The 17,371-nt window shown below is 36.5% G+C and overlaps 1 protein-coding gene across 1 annotated transcript in view; it reads left to right on the top strand.

Annotated features, from left to right (window-relative positions):
• The window catches only part of ANGPT1 (angiopoietin 1), a gene marked incomplete at both ends in the record, with an annotated part of 154,620 nt that overhangs the window by 119,235 nt on the left and 18,014 nt on the right, over positions 1 to 17,371 (top strand). Inside the window, one exon of the mRNA XM_084280518.1 lies at positions 123 to 289. Coding sequence (XP_084136644.1) covers positions 123 to 289 — 167 coding nt within the window. The remainder of the gene's footprint in view (positions 1 to 122; positions 290 to 17,371) is intronic.

A 17,371-nucleotide genomic window follows, 5' to 3' on the forward strand; every position in this document is an offset into this window, starting at 1 on the left:
GGCGCTGAAGAAACTATGACCAGTAATTGGAATGTATAAGTAAAATATGATGATGGTTTTATTATTGTATATTCTTCCAATTACAATAATTACATCTAGCTATTTTGCCAACTTTTTTCTAGGGTTTTGGTAGCCCATCAGGTGAACATTGGCTGGGAAATGAATTTATCTTTGCAATAACAAGTCAGAGGCAATATTCTCTCAGAATTGAATTAATGGACTGGGAAGGAAACCGGGCATACTCACAGTATGACAGATTTCACATAGGAAATGAAAAACAAAATTACAGGTAAGAATCTATTGAAATTCTTTTTACTCTGCTGAGTGATAAATATTGTTCATTCTTTGCATGTTAAATATGAGAAAGGACAGTTATACTATACTGATTTTCATCAAAAGTGAATACAGAGAATAAAAATAAGATAGAAATCCAATTTCTCAGTGATGGAAGATTAGACTAAAACTAACATACCTGAGAACAAGGAATGTTCTATTAATCATGCTGGCTAATAGAACTAAAAATCGTGTAAGTCTTACTATATCTGAGACTATCAGAACTGAAAAAACATAATACTTAGAAGAGAAACATATGTGTTGTAAACCCAAACATTCGAGTCATTAGCATCTGAAACTGGGTTGGCATTCAGAATTTTAAATTCAAGTAACTTGATTCTCAGAAATGCTTGTTGTTTCTTTTTTTCCTGGGCCTCTGGAGAAAGTAAGAGCAATTTGCTCATTCTGCTGACAGGACACTTCCCAGGTGGCACACATGGTAGTACCCCTGCTTCCTGAGGTATATCAGAGGGCACTGCTTTATAGTGTAGAAGAGAAAAAACTACATTTAGCTGTAATCTGTATGAGTTTAGCTGTGGCATAAAGCAGGGACTATCCCAGGACAGAAGGATGACCTTTATTGCCTTCAACAATGCCTTGCTTGATACTGCCCATGGCATGCTGTTTCCCCAGATTCTGGAAGGTAGAACACCCATTTCAAGGTGATCTTAGGCAAAGTGTTAAAATAAGTAAAGAAAATTTCTCAAAAGCAGACGCTAGAACAATTTATACAAAACAAAATATAAAACCAGAGGTGTAAAAGTGGATGATGTGGGTTATTAAATATTAGTAGAAGATGGTAATGTTAAAAAATGTAAGGAAAAGGTGGGACAAGTACTTGTCAAGTGAGGAAAAATGTCAAAAGACAGAGTTACATGTAGCTATGAAACTTAGGATGAAATTCAGAGAATATGACAGGAGTATTACTCAGAGGATGAACTATGATGGCTGGGTTTGCCAATAAAAAACTGTCCTTTTTCTCATATTTATTGTGGACTGTGTACAGACAACATGTATTGATCAAGGAATCTAAAGGATGTTGAAAATTTTACTCGAGAGATAATTTCTTTTTAGGACTCATTCATGGCAAAATAGCAAAAGACAGAATTTCTTGTTTTGTTTCAAAATGATAGACTGCATTTGTAGTAAGATAGTAGAGCAACTTGGAAATGCTTAAGGGATTTCTGTCTTTCATAAGCCCATGTAAACATGCACAGAGTAGGAAAAGAGGCAAGAAGTTTTGGGGAAGAGCTGAACCATTGTCCTTCCAAGAGTCTGGTAACTCTGCTAAGAACTGTGACCTGAGACTACCTCAAGTGCAAACTACCAACCAGGACCAGGGAATGTTTTAAGAAATGATGTACGATTGTGACAGGATGTTCCCCTGTCTAGGAAACAGGGAATCGGTTCCATTTGCAATATTGTAAGATAACTGGAGAGAGAAGGGTGAAGAAGTAAAAAGTCTCTGTCCATCTCTGTTGACCCTTTGGGTTTCAAATGAATTCCTCAATTATTTTGACCCAAACATATCTGAATAGTTAAATAAATAACTGAGTAACACAGTGGCAGTTCTGTAAATAATGAAGTGTAAGCCACAGACAAATCTAAATTGTTATTCATGCTTGACAAATGCACTAATGCCTAGTACAGACAGATATATGGTCAATAGGCATTTTGCAAACCAAAGTTGTGTTGGGCTCCTTTAGAAATTATGACAGGAATGCATCCTATGACATAAAACCTCTTTATTTTCTTTGCCAGCATCACTATCTGTGATAGAAGCAACTCCAGAAGGCAGGCCAAATAAAAGCCTCATTATTGAGTCCTGAGCAGCTGGCCACACTTCAGAGAATGCTGGTTTCTCTTTATCTGAGTAGCTGCTGTTAATAATTTAAATGATTCCTCTGAAGTTGAAATACACAGTTCCCAACTTTCTGCTCGTGTTGCGTCTCCTGCATAGTTGTTGGGCATTTCCTATGTTTGCTTTCAGTACCTCAAACACAGAACAGCATAATTTTTCAAAACTTCATTTGCTGTTCATTTGAAATACTTTTGCCAAAAAAGACCCTCTGTTTGGAAGCTGTTAAGATTTCCTGCTAGTGACCCATATGAAATGTTGCTTCTTCAACATGGTTTTCAAAATTAAGTAAATGTAGGCTGACCGCACTCTACATTAGTTTCAAATAATAGGTTCACTAAGAAATAATAAGCAACTAAGAGACAAGTTTCCAAGCTGGTCTGGGCTATAGATCAAGGATATCTGATATAGAGACAGTGTATTGCAATGAAAGGAAAAGCTTGATGAGTGGAACACCTTTCATTTACATACACGGTAGTATTTTCTACATATAGAAGACACAAAAAAAACCCCAATAACACCCCCCAAAAAAAAAAAAAAAAACAAACCTAAAAAAAAGTCCAAACAAATCCAAAACTTTCCAGGTCTCAAACTTAAATATAGTAAATTAAAAAGAAAAAAAAAAAAACCTGAAAGAAAGAAAATACCACAAAGTGATAAAATGTGTCTGAGAAAACATGGATAATAACTTTCTTGCTGTTTTTCCAAAATCCAGTCCTGACATTATGCAAAGTTTGATTCAGTCTGGATAACTCCCAATTGGAGAATTCAGAAGAGATCTGTTTTTTCTCTGTGTTGTTTGTATTCTCTCTACTACTTTTATTAGCCTAAAGAATCTATGATTAAAGAGTAATACTGAACACATGTATGTAAAAATATACTTGCTTCTCTTTCAAAATGAGACAGCTCCAAAAGGGTTTCTGGGAATGCAGAATAAAATCTATTTATCCCAGATGATGACTGCATATAATAAAGTTGAGATGAGAAGGTTCATACTGAAGCAGTAAATATATAAATAAATAATAGCAATATATTAAAAAATATATAAACATAAATTATAACTGAAACAGGAAAATCAATGTTACACCACATGTGAAACCTTCAATAGCATGGAAGTATCTAAGTGATTAATTTCCTTTAGAACATCCTTAGGCTTCTTATCTACACAAATGATAACACAGAATGCTGTCTGTAAATAAGATAACTATCTCTTCCAGTCTCTTTCCAAGTGGCAAGTAAAATCTCCTTAGAGTAAAAAGAGTTAGATTTTGAAAACCCCATCTAGTGCAATGTTTCTTAATTTTAGTTCTTCATAGAACTATAAAAAACACAAATTGAAAGAGACTCACAGAAGATACAGCCTCTCTTCTTTTCTCATTCAGACTCTATCTGGACAACTCTTGATAGTCTGTTGAAATTTTTCATGTTCTTGAGCTGTACAGATATGAAACACTGCTGTTCTGACCAGTGTCCTCAGACCCTCCAGAATGAAGCAGGAAAAGCAACTATGTGATGATTTCAGGCACCACCCTTCATAATCCCATATATTAATTAATGAAACAGCTATACTGATGCAGGATTTTGAACAGCAGTAATTTCAGCCTGCACGCACATATGGTTTTGCTATTCATGATACAGGAGAAAGGCTGAAGAATTGGAGAAATACAAGTTTTAAGTGGCTGAGCTATTTGTGACTCAGAACCCTTAGAGAGGTTGAATATACCCTCACCTCTCTATGACAATATATTCCAGCATTTACCATTCTTTTATTTAGAAAAACTTTCCATTGCTGCAGTGGACTTTTGGTTCTATCCATGGAGGAATGTGATTAAATGATGACACAGTACTGCTGAGGTGAGCAAGACAGAATCTCTGAATCACGAGGTTCGAAAAAGCTTTTGCGGTCATTGAGTCCAACCATACCTGCCTTCTACTAAACCATATCCCTGAGCACCTCATCTACCCATCTTTTAAATACATCGGGGGTTGGTGACTCAACCACCTCCCTGGGCAGCCTTTTCCAGGGCCCAACAACCCTTTCAGTGAAGAACTTTTTTCCAATGTTTAATCTGAACCTGCCCTGGCACAGCTTGAGTCCATTCCTCTTTCCCCTGGCACCTGTCGCTTGGGCAAAGAGACCAACACTCATCTCTCCTTTCAGGTAATTGTAGGTGGTGATAAGGTCTCCAGGCTAAACTGCAGTTCCCTCAGTCGCTGCTCGTAAGGTTTGCTCTCCAGCCCCTTCACCATCCTGGTTGCCCTTCTCTGGACACAGTCCAGGACCTCAATGTCTTTCTTTTAGTGAGGGGCCCAAAACTGCACACAGCACTTGAGGTGCGGCCCCACCAATGCTGAGTGCAGGGGCACAATCACTTCCCTGGGCCTGCTGTTTCCAGTACAAGCCAACATGACATTAGCCTTCTTGGCCACCTGGGCCAGTGTTGCTGTGGTGAGCAAGACTTTGGGATAGCTGTACATCTAAGTGCAAACTGATGATGGACAAAGACAATCCTAATTTATGTGAGCGAATAATGGATTTAAGGTAATGACTGACCTTTGATGGTTAAAATTAAGAACAGTCTTTATATTAGAACCATCATGAGAAGAACTTAGGAGATGTTATGAGAAAATGAAAGGGAAATAGTTATGTTGTTAGTTGAACAAGCAAGAGTTATGTTAATAGCATATATCAGTTCTATAGAGAAGAATCAGATGTATGGGTCCTCAGGAGGAAGAAGTTGACGGACTTCGTCACAAACATGAGGCAGTGTCATTGAAATGATTCAAATCACTTCGAACCACTGACATAGCCCTATGATTCATACAAAACTACGTAACAGTTTCCAAGGTCTACAAAACAGTGTTTCTCTCCAGGCTTTACTTTGGGAAACAAGATCAATTGTTGTATGTAAACCAGCACTTGTTAAATATTACCAGACCTGGTAGCAGTGAGTTTTTACTTCACTGTGTAGAATCACAGAATCACAGCATCATAGAATCATGGAATGGTTTGTGTTGGAAGGAACCTCAAAGATCATCCAGTTCTAAACCCCTGTCATGGGCAGGGATACCTTCCACTGGAACCGGTTGCCCAAAGCCCCATCCAGCCTGGCCTTGAATGTTTCCAGGGTTGGGGCAACCTGTTCAATGTTTAGGCACCCTCATCATATAGAAATTCTTCCTTATATCTAATCTAAATCTATCCTATTTTAGTTTAAAACCATCACCCCTTGTCCTATCGCAACAGGCCCCCTAAAAAGGTTGTCCCCATCTTTCTTATAAGGCCACTTAAGAAACTGCTTTGGCAGGGGGATAAGACCTGATGATCTTTTGAGTTCCCTTCCAACCCCTATGACTCTGTGATTCTGTGATTTAAAGGCTGAAATAAGGTATCCTCAGAGTACTGTGGGTTTTAGCTCTTCTTTGAGAAAGAATTTTTATATTTAATTTCAGCAGTAGTATTATTTCCTTTTGTTTTCTTAGGCAATCTGGTTAGGTAGCCTGGAGCCAAAAGCCTTGATGTAATGTTCATCTTTGGGTTTTTTATGGTGGAGGCTATTGATTTATTTAATCACAGGTGTAGAACCAGTGTTACTCTGCAGAGTAAAGTAGAGAAAAATACTTTTAAATTGTACCAGTGAAAATGCTGTAATAGGTAAAAGGAAGTATTATTTGAGTGTGTGATTTTTATGGGGACAGCTGTTTTTGTTTAATTTAAAAATATACTCCACATACTGTTGCTGTTTCAGCAGCAGGACATTAACCAGGCCACTGTCACTTTACTCAGTGTTCAAAACCTCACTTTTAAGTATCAGTGTGGTTCTTTGTTATTACCCAGGCTTTTGAGTGATGCAAAAGCTAACATATTTTCTTCTTGTGTCATTTCAGTAGCTTAGGTGAAACAGGGAATCAGCCTGACTTGGAAGCTTTTCTGAGCCATCTTCTTAGCTGCTTCTGCATTATTTGTGTCACAGGAAAGCTTCAGATGAGGAAGAAAAAGTACAGTGCAGGACTCATAGAAAATCTGTAGCAAAGCAAGAAAATAAACACAGACCCTCCAAGACCTGGGCCATGTGCCCAAGCACCAGTACCTTCCTTGAAAAATGCAAAGCCTACAAAATAACTCATAAAAGACATGGTGCAAAAAATTAAACCCATAGAAATTAACTTTTATCTGGAAGCTTGAAATTCAATTTGCAAGTCTAGTTTAGAGGAAATATCTATACAAAATCCTGTTAGCAAGCAGAATGATATCTGTGGCATGCATATTTTCCATGATTTGAAAATATCTTTAACATTTTTTCACCAAACAATGGTATAAAATGAATAATATGGCAAAAAAAGATTTAATGTCTCTTTGTATATATAAATATCTGACTGACATAACTTTATTCTATTTAAGAACAGTCAGTCCAATAATATTCCATGAAGTCTAAGTTCTGGAAGTGCAGGGATTCAATCTGACGCCCATTAACCAGAGGTCTTTCTGGAACCTGGCCAGTGTTGCTATATTGTATCAGTGACTAAAGCTTACTGGCAGTCCCTGAACTATCTCTAAATGTAAGCAGAAATGGAATATAACATTTTCTCTGGCTAAATGAAAGTTGATGTAAATATACTTGTGGAGTTTATGAATAATAAATTTAACTTAATCCACATAAATCCCTATGTACACTATCCATCCACAACTGATCATTTCACACCTCTGACTACATAAAGCTCATTTGTAGTTCACTATACAAAACAGGAACAGAGGTTTCCTTCTGTGTTAAAGAATATAATGAGAATGCATATATACTGACTACTGTAAAGGAGTGACTGAGTGGAGAAGGGGAAGTGAATAGCATTTTCCCCCATCCTCTTTTTGGTGGGAAGTTGGCTGGTGAGAAAGAGTTTGATTGACAGCACCAAAACATTTTTCACTTGTATCCTCTTTAAGAAACCAGAGAACAGGTTTACTTTAGCCAAATAGACCCTCCAGTAAGTGGTATGTAATTCTTTGTTATCCCCTTGAATTGATGTAACTGGTAGCTCCATATAATCTAGTGACTGTCTTCCCTGTTTGTGCGACGAAAGCCCACAGGCTGCAGCCTTGGAAGCAGAGATGTACCAGACATAGCTACAAAAAGTATGAAGTCCATATGAAGTATAATAATGGATTTTCCAAGAGCTACACATTTTTAGAGAACTATCAATGACATCTTGTACTAACGTAGTTCACTGGACTGTCTCTTTCAAATGACAGAAATGCATTGATGGTTATCACTTTTCTTAGCTTATAACTTAAATATTTTTAAAAGTGAGAAATTTTATTTGCAATTATATTATGTGGTTCATTATAGGTGTCATGGCACAAATAATTCCACACACATAAGATGTATTATTTCCTCTGAAAGAGTTAGGTATTTACAGTTTTCTCATTAGCCTTCTTAATCTTAAGCAGTTCCGTACATAATGAATGCTGCTATTAGTCTTTAGGTCCTCTGGACAAAGAGAGCCTGGGGCGGGGGTTAAACCATGACTGCACTAATACACTTTGAAGAGCACAAACTTCCTCACCTTTATAGATCAATTGAATACAGACATGGACTGCTTTTCAGGCAATACAAAAATATTAGGTTTTTTTTTAGAAACTCAAATGCTAATTCATTTATGCAAGGTCAGATCAGGAATTATACAGTTTATCAGACAGTATCTGTTTAAAAAACACAATTAAAAGCCATTAAAACCATTAAAGCTACTAACACCATTAAAAATACGTTGGATTTTTTTGTCAGAAATAATGCTGGAGCTCTTTAGTATCTAGGGTATGGAGGGAACCAATAGTGTTTTTCTATAAGCTTTGGGAAATCTTAGAAAAGTGCTGCTATACAAGCTTTACAAGGTATATACAGTTGATTGTACAGCAGCCTTACTTTCCGTGAGGAAAGCAAATCCTCCAGAGTGAGTTACATGGAGAATATCTGATAGAGCAATGGCCAAACCATTTTTTTGTGTCCATCAATAAAATGTAGATATCCATTAGTCTATTTTCACTATTAGATCCTTCAAACCATCTCTAAATTTTGCTGTCTTCAGTCTTGTTTTTCTCTATCCTCCACCATCAACTATCCCTTCCTCAACTAGTAGTCAATTTCCTTCTCTAGAATGGTGTATTTCCTTCACCAAAACTGGATACCTCTTCTCCATAGACTCATTTTACTGTACCTGCAGAATCCACCTTCCAGGTGTTTTTCAATAGGCTATTGATAAATGACTTTCAGTAATTACGTTTGATTGTGCTCTTATGTTTCTAGAAACTTATTTTCTTTGGTGTTTCAGGGCTTGGAACAGTATCTCTGGAGAGAGGCTTTTTTTCCAATATGTCCCATCACTGCTGTTGCTGTAGGACATAGTGGGCATGTCATTATCTCCTCCTCCAGCCCCCTAGATTCATTTTTTAAGAAAAGGAAACTATATGAGTAAGAACAAAAGTATCTTATTTTCCCATAAAGCTTATCTACAATAAAATAAACACATCGATTCAAACTACAGATTACTTGAGGCAAGGAAAAAAAAACAGTTTGTTAACTTTGCTAGACTTAAACATCACCCTCGATTTAAGGAATTTAAGTGCTTATTCACAAATCAGACATGGTTTCCTACAGGTAGGTGAGATATAGATTTTCAGCGCTAACATTAAAGCTGTCGGGCCTTAGGAGCAGACTGTGAGACCCTAGCTGAGACACTCGATTCTCTATGCATGTCTGGGGAGAGATAAGCTCCTTAGACAGAAGCCAAATCAGGCAACATGCGGAGCACAGAGCTGCCTAGAGTTCACCATTAGGAAATTCTGAAAAAAGCAAAGCATCCATTTATATCCACTGACAGTTCACAGCCCACAGCCTGAAGGTAGGAGACAATGTCCTGTCTTACTCAGGAAAGAAAGGAAAGACCCTAGGTTAATGCATTTATTTGCCAGAGGGGATCCAGAGCATAGTTACTGCTTCCCAAGAGAAAGCAGCAATCCATGCTGCAGGGGAGCAGGGCTGTCAAAGAAGCTCTTATACCGCGCAGGGAAGAATTCACAGCTCTGTGAATGAGTAGGTACCAGGTCAAGTTGTCAGTGAGGTGCGAGAAGGAATTCTAAGATTATGCTCTCTGCTCTATGAATGATGTCTCATTTTGAATAAAATAGGGTTTGATTAAATGTTACCAATATGTTACAAAGCAGTGAGGACTATCCCTGAACTCTGAGCACTGTACAAACAATTCTGCTACACTTACACATGTACTTCTAAGGCCCAGTGAATCTTGAACAGTTTTTTGCTGCAGGACACATGTTCCTGGTTATGGCATGGTTGTGAGAGAAGCTTTGTGGTTTTAAACTTTTCTCTTGCTGAGTGAATAGAAACCGCAATTCCTGCATGGTGGCCAACCACTTAGGTCAGTAAGTTGTTACATGAAAAATAGAGAGAAACAACCACTAGTAGCTGAACTACTTATTACCTGGTGAGGATCTCTAGAGGAAAAAAATATATTTAGGAAGCTTGATGAGAACAGTATCATGCAAAGCAAGGAAGAGTATGGCGAAATCCTTGCTGAGGGCTACTGCACCAGCACACAAATTTGAGAGAACTCTAATGTGTCTAAGTACTGGCAGGAAAAATATCTATGAAAACTAGGTAGTGATCTCACTTGTTATATATTGTAGTTTAGTGGAGATTTCACCAACTATTCCATAGCTATCGGGGGCAGGCAGGGCATGACAGAGCACTGAGGAGAACGCCTCACAAGCTTTTATTAGGTAATGACTGGGGTTTTTTGTTCTCCAATGTCAAAAGACTAGTCTCATTTTGCCGTTATTATCTTCATGAGCAATCTATATTGTTATTCTTCTTGTGCAGTGTTGCTCTCTTTTAAGCCTCTGTTGCTTTATGCCACCTCTACGTATTTGTATTAAGAAAGAATGTTAAACAAGTATTTTAACAAAGTTTATAAAACCCTGGGGTGAATGGACCTCACTGTCCCCAAGGTAGGAGCTCCTACTTTTGCCAGTAACAACATCAAGAAAAGAGCTGTTTCTTTAATCTACTTCTGTCAAAACATTTACAAGAACTTAAACCTACTGTTTGAACTAGTGTAGAATTTAGTATAGAAACCAGTAACATTGTTTCTTTGTCTCTGCTGGGTTTTGACATGAAACAGTTCCTGAATAAACAAACCTAGTGATGCTGAGACACTTCCACATATTTGCTACCCATAAGGAATATTTTTATATCAAAACTATTGAGTGTGTGATATTCAGACACCTCTAAGATCAAATGGCGATTCATCTCAGGAACATGTGATGTAATATTTGGCTCTATTACTATAAAAAGCCTAAGAAATACAATAATTTTAAATGCTACAGTATAGTTTTTAATTAGCAATTGAGTATTCTTGTCACTTTTTCCCCGATTAAATGTATTTAATTCTTGTGTAATATCATAAGTGTTAAAACTCTCACAACATACAATGTTTGTTAGAATGTGGATTAGCATAGTGAAAATTTGTGTACAAAGTGTAAGGGATATTTGTAAGGACATGTCAAAAGTTATAAATGGATACCATACGATAGTATGAACATTCAGACTTTCATTAATGTTTGCTATTCACTGATACATAGATGATTTAGGATTGTAACATAATGAATTTATAAGTTTAAGGTTGCTAGTAGTAAATGAGTGTGACAGACTAATGCAAAAGCAAAAGGCAGAATGAGACAAAGAATTCAGTAAAATTCAGAATTACAAAATATCTCTCTATTATAATAACTTCTTTACATAATTGCATCATTTTCCTCATGAATTTTGGGAAGTGAAGTACATTTTCAGGATCCAAATTCAGATTCAGCTCAAAATATTTAACCTGGGCATTATTCTTGTCATAACCTTCATCAAAACTGGAGTAACTGACACTTCCAAATGCCAGTCCAGATAAGGTTGAAATCTGGATATAAAGAATGATTTGGGTTTGATTTCAATTAGAAAACATACTCTTCCTTTGAGTGACTAAGATCTCAATCAGAGTGAACTTGACAACTGTTTACAAAGTAATGATGGATTCATGTATCTTTCATGACAGTATCACCAGATTAAAAAAAAAAAACCAAAAACAAAACCTGCTTGGAATTTTTTCTGAAATGTCCACAATTTTCACCATGAGCCAAAAATTCAAATGTAGATTCCCCACAATGCAGAAGCAAAGAAGAATGCGACCTGGAAAAAATGTTTCTAAAAAAGACACATCCACTGTCTGTGCCCACATAGCTGTTGACTCTCTGCCCACTCTCTGAGCTAAACAGAAGCTCAGTAGACCTGTCAATGTGGCATTGAGCCCAAGCTAATATATCTCGCCCTTGAGTAGGCTCAGTGTCGCACTTACTGTGACAGTACAGCTTCCAACCAGGATGGAGTGTGGGCAGAATGAGCTCATGTCTGCTCAGAGATGCAACAGAGCAAGCTTTCATCTGACTGCAAAAAACCATGCAGAAATTATTAGAGTGACCCTTGTGCAATCGACTATGTTTGTGGTTAGTCTCTGAAGTCTGGTACCAATTGCCCAGCCAACTAACTCCAGGGATTATTTTTCCCCCATTTTATCATTAGCAGTTTTACTCGTAAGTATTTCTCGACCCTGATTCTGACATTTTCTGCACTGATTGACTACATTTTCAGGATAATACAAGCAAAGTGGTACAATAGTTTCTGTGAGTTCTCTTCTTTCATGATTCAAAAAGTCAAGTGTACCTGTGAGACCTGGAGAGAATTTGGGAAAGGGACAATCCCAGATTTTTCCAGATTCATTTGTTGCATCAGTCTTTAAGAGAGTGTTGAGGTTTTGTTGTTGCATTTTGGGTTTTTTTCCCTATCCAGTGGAAACATTCTTGATTTTGCTGTGTCTCTAAAGAAATGGTAACAAAAGGTGGTATTACAGCAGCAGTGCAGCCAATGAGTTAGAGCACAAAGCAGAGGTATGCACCACATCTAAAGAGCTACTAATTAACATAATCCTCCAAACTTTGAACATCGAAAGAGAAAGTATTGTGGTATCTGATGCAGTGTACTTTTTATCCTTTTGTTGGTCTGCAAATGTTAAATAAACCTTCTTTATTATCATGGAAGAAGGAGGTACTCAATAACAATGGAAGTCCAAGTAGAGAAATACAAATGAATGCTCCGTGCCATACAGAGTCTAGTCTTCAGTCTTCTGTTTCATCAGATACTGGAGGCTTTTGTTTCCAATTTTAAATCGGTGCTGGAACAGCTCACCGCACTTGACCCATGTGCACGTGCACTGTTTTTATCCTATTTTCTTTTATTTAGCATTATAGTGCAGTTGCACTGAAGTAAAACCTCTTTGTATCAATCTCAGTGCTATTTGAACCAAAGGAGTCATTATTGTGAACCACAGCTCTTATAAGGTCATGACCTGGGTTTTTAGGGGGGAAAAAAGCATGTAAGACATGCTGATCCCTGTTAGGCTGGTCAGTGTGGCACCAGCAAAGAACTTGGATCATAAATGGGTGACAGTCAGTGAACCTTTCACTCATATAAGACTGTTTATCAGCCCCAAATGACGCCAGGGGAGTTCAAATATGTTTTAACAGTGTGTTTATATTTTTCTACAGAGGTCTTAGTGCCACATAACTCATTTTGGCATTTTTTAAACTTAATTTTGCATTAAGAAAACCAAGCAAACACTGAAGCCAATATTTATTTTTCAAATAACTATAAACATTTCATAGAAACTCTTTGAGCATTTTTTAAATTTGTTACCTTTTCCTAGACAATTGCCATTGTAATGAAAACCTAACCTTTGTGGGATAGTGAAAATTAAGGCCAGAGGATGAGCAAGGCATATTGTACAATAGAGCCACTAAAGAGTAGAGGGATCAGTCGAGATCTTTACGTATTGTTCAGGCTGGAAGTGGGACATGCTTGAGTATAAGTATTTTCATTCTACATCATGTTTTCAATATCATAAGCAATCAAAAATAAATATAATAAACTAATTTTCATATTGCTGTTGTGAATTATTGCTATATAAATAAAAGAAGACTTTTCTTTCTTTTCCTCACATTTCTTCTTCTCTTTCCCCTCTTCTAATTTTTTTCAGATTGTTTTTGAAGCGTACTTAGGCCCTCATTCAGCAATGCACTTCTTAGACATTTTAAAAATTTATATTAAGCACATAGTAAGTGCTTTACTGTGGCAGGGCCACCAGAGCTCTCACTGAGGGTCAAATTGCCATTGCATATGCTTTAAAATTACATCAAAATGTGAGAAATAAAAAAAAAAAAGGGAGAAATATTATGGTCAGAAAGAGATCATGACAATTCTGTTGTCATTAACACTATTTCACTATTTTATACTGTTTCCGTATTTGGAAATTATTGCATTTCCTGTCATCTCCAGAAAGTGATTCTTCAACATCCCTACCATTTCCTGATGTCATGAATCTGAGCACACAGCCAGCAGATTAAGTCCGTTATTCTAATTAACAGAAATTCGTAAATTGTGAACTGGCTTATCCACCAGGATTGAACAGGTTCAAAAATAGGTAAATGATTGGAAATCCTGATTAGCATTTTGCTTTAAGAATATTGTCTTCCCAAAACATCCCTGAATTTTCCCCTGGGATTCACCCAGCGGGAAGCACCCATCTCCTGACACAAATACCATCATAAATCTTGAAAATCTCACGCAGAACCCAAAATATTTATTTTAATGTGCTATTCATTAAGTTATTTCTTTAAATTGTAGTCTGTTGGCAGCTGCAAACTCATTCCATTCCAGCCACATTATAGCAATGCTGTAGTATGATTTGAGAGGGTCGTCAGGTCATTAACACTGGAAAAAATTCAAAACCAGAATCTGTAAATGCCCAGAGGAGCACAATTGCAAAAGAAGATCACACCGCTAGTCCAGAATAAAGTATTAACAGTCATAAAAATTGATGAAAAATTAATTACAGACTATTTCCACTTCTATCAATAATGATTCATTTGCTTACATTCAAGCACTTGCCAGGGACAAAAAACAAAGCGCATAGATATCTTCAAGATACATTATACAGTTTCAATAAACTATTGTGCCAGTGGAAACATAGGGAAAAAGATTATTTAATCTTGATGTTATGTCCAATTCACTATTTAAATGTTTCCTAATGGTGATTACATGTTACACCTCATTCAACATTCAATTTGAGGAAAACAAAGAAAGTTCAGTGCTCTTATTTCACGTCAGGAACTCAGTGAGCTATTGTGCCTCTCACTGCTTTTTTAAACCAACAGCCTTAGCCATTAAATACAGCTTCAAGTGATATAAGCCTGTGTGCAGAAGGCGTGATCCTTGAATAGAATGGCAGTGTTTCACTTTCACTGTGTAGAAGTGTAAATGTTTCTCGAAGGTGAATCACAAGTCCTGTCTCCTTACAGGAGCTGCTTCAACCTCAATGACATTATTAGAAAGGTGATTTCAAGGACATTGTCCCATTTTATGCAAAATCTTTGAAATCTTAAGAAATCGTCTTAGTACTGGCCCTTTGATTTGCTCTTATTTTTCTGCTCCTTTCTTCTCTGATTCTTACTACTTGCTTTCCCTAACAACTGACTAGTATCTGGTACTATACACTGCTCTTTATGTTTTTCCTGGAGGGCAGGCTTGATTAAGAGTTAATTATCTCACTTCCTGATTTGTGACCTGAGATGTTATGACCATGGAACTTCAGAGAAATAGTCTAATATTAAGGAAGGGGCTGATATAAATTAAAATATCACATCAATTTTTGTTCTGAAAGGTAGTCTGGTTCATTGAAATAGTGACTTGTTTCAGGTAGACTGCAGCTCTCTGCTAAGTTATACAAACATCTGATTCAACATCCACAATTTAGAAAAGATTGAGGGCCCAGTACCCATGTAAAATAAAAAACTGTCAGAGTGATTGCCTAATGAGAGAAAACGTATGTATGAATAAACCTCCAGATTTTCCTGTGATAGACATAGTAGTCTGTTGTTCTGAAAGTAGTGATCCACAGATAATGTGCTTTTTTTTCCCTGATGTTAATGTTTTAGGACTTTTAAACTATCTTGTAAAGAAGATATCTTAAATAGGTTTTACTGATGTCATAGCTTCAGGCAAAATACCAGGGGAAAAAACTAAAATGCAATGGAAAAGAAATAACACATTTAAACAATGTATTCCCAGATTTATTCTAATTGCAAACAACAACGTACAACATAGCAGTTTTGATTATCAGAACTCAGCAGTAGAGGCGGACTTGTGGAACTTAATCTTCCTATAGCACAAGTATAGCTAATTTCAGCCAGCATTCCAGCATACCCTTTGTAAAGGAAAATACCCCAACACAACCCCCCCTCAAAAAACCCAAACCAAAACATGAAAAATCCCAACCCCCACTGACTACATACTGTTTAAACACATTAATTTCGAAACACCAACATAACATTTATATAAATTTTAACGTCTGTGTGTGATATTTGTAACTTTTACAGTTACTTATGATTAATTACTTTCAATTAAGTAAACTGTATGATAAATATTTTACCGTGGCCTTTACATGGTATTTTTCAATGACACTGCAGGGGAACAAGAAGCTTGTATCTCTCCAGTAGTCACCAGAATAAAAGTTAGCACTAACAGCATAGAGATACATGAAGTTTTCCATTTCTATTTTATCTAAAACAGTTAATTAGGGTAATGTACAACCTATGAGGATGACAGTGTGTGATTAATGTCACCCTCAGTACAACCAAAGCACAGATTTATGAAATTCACCATTGTGATATATCCACATGGATTTCAACAAACTAAATTTGTGAAACTTTTGGATCCTCAAGCATATTTTGGAAGAATTACTAAGTTCAAATTTTACTGGAGTTGTGTGTGTCTCTTTACTTGATTTTCTAACAGGATTAATCATTTTTGCAGATAAATAATAAATTTCAAACCAATGTTTCTACTAGCTTCAATGGCTGTAAAACAGATCCTCAAATAAAAGTACATAAACAGCATAATGTTCAGCAATTCAGTAAAGATAAGCAACAGAAGGTCTGATTACTTATATGAACCTTAGAAACTTTTTAAAGATTCATTTCTCTGGAGGATCCCTTTATTTCTGTGCTGAAGAATCCCTTGAGATTAATTTTTGGCACTTCTGCTGTTGGCTGTGGCCAAACAGAAAGTGTAGTTGAGCAAGGAGAAAAATATGTTTACATTTTGAATTAACCAAATTTCTCTAACCTTGACTTTGCCTGTGCCCTGAGCAAATGTCCACATAAGTACTAAATTTGTATTTTTATGCTTTAATAAGTTCATCCATCTTCAGTTCTATCCAAACAATTTGCATTTTCTTCTTAGTATATGTTCAATGTTTGTATGGCAAAAGCATTGGTAATCTCTAGTTGTTTCAAGTTTGAAATTAATACAGTCCCTATACTTACTATTAAACAGCTGTGAATCAGGAGAAAAGTGGTAGTTTCTATAGCAACAGGAAATTTATACAGCTGGTGGGAAAGATTTTTTTTTGTAACAAGATTTTAACTTTTCTAAAGAAAACTCAACAAATCTAATAACTTCAAAGTTTCATTTCAGATTTTCATGAGGAAAAGAAAAGGTGGTTGATTTTGTTTTAATAAGAACTGTGTTGAAAAACAGTTTTAACAGAAAATGTTAGTATCAGATTAATGTATCCTTTCTGTGCTGTGTTTGGTGAGAGATTAGAGTTGAAGGAATTATTTCTGTTCAACACATTATTATGATAGTAGCCTTTAAATAAGTCTCTGTCCCTGTTAGCAGTAAAAACCAGTGCTGCCGTATGTTTCCTCTCCATCACCACTGTTACTGACATCAGCTGCAAACCTAGCAGCTCGCAGTGCAGCAGTGGCTGTTTCTGTGGCTTCTGTAGCATGTATTTCAAGTAGTAGAAGCATATGTTTGCTTGTTCATTGTCCAGAATAAACATATTTTTAAACATTTTTTGTAAGCTGTGACAAAGCACCATTTGTCTTTGTACAGTGGTATGACAGGCCTTTTGCCTTATGGTAGGAAAAATTTCTCTTACAGTAGTTCTGGATGTCTTTTAATTATCCCTGCTCAGTATATCTGTTCCCAATGAGTAAGTACAGATCTTTAGTTA

Source organism: Gallinula chloropus (assembly GCF_964237585.1).
Source record: "Gallinula chloropus genome assembly, chromosome: 2".
NCBI lineage: Eukaryota > Metazoa > Chordata > Aves > Gruiformes > Rallidae > Gallinula > Gallinula chloropus.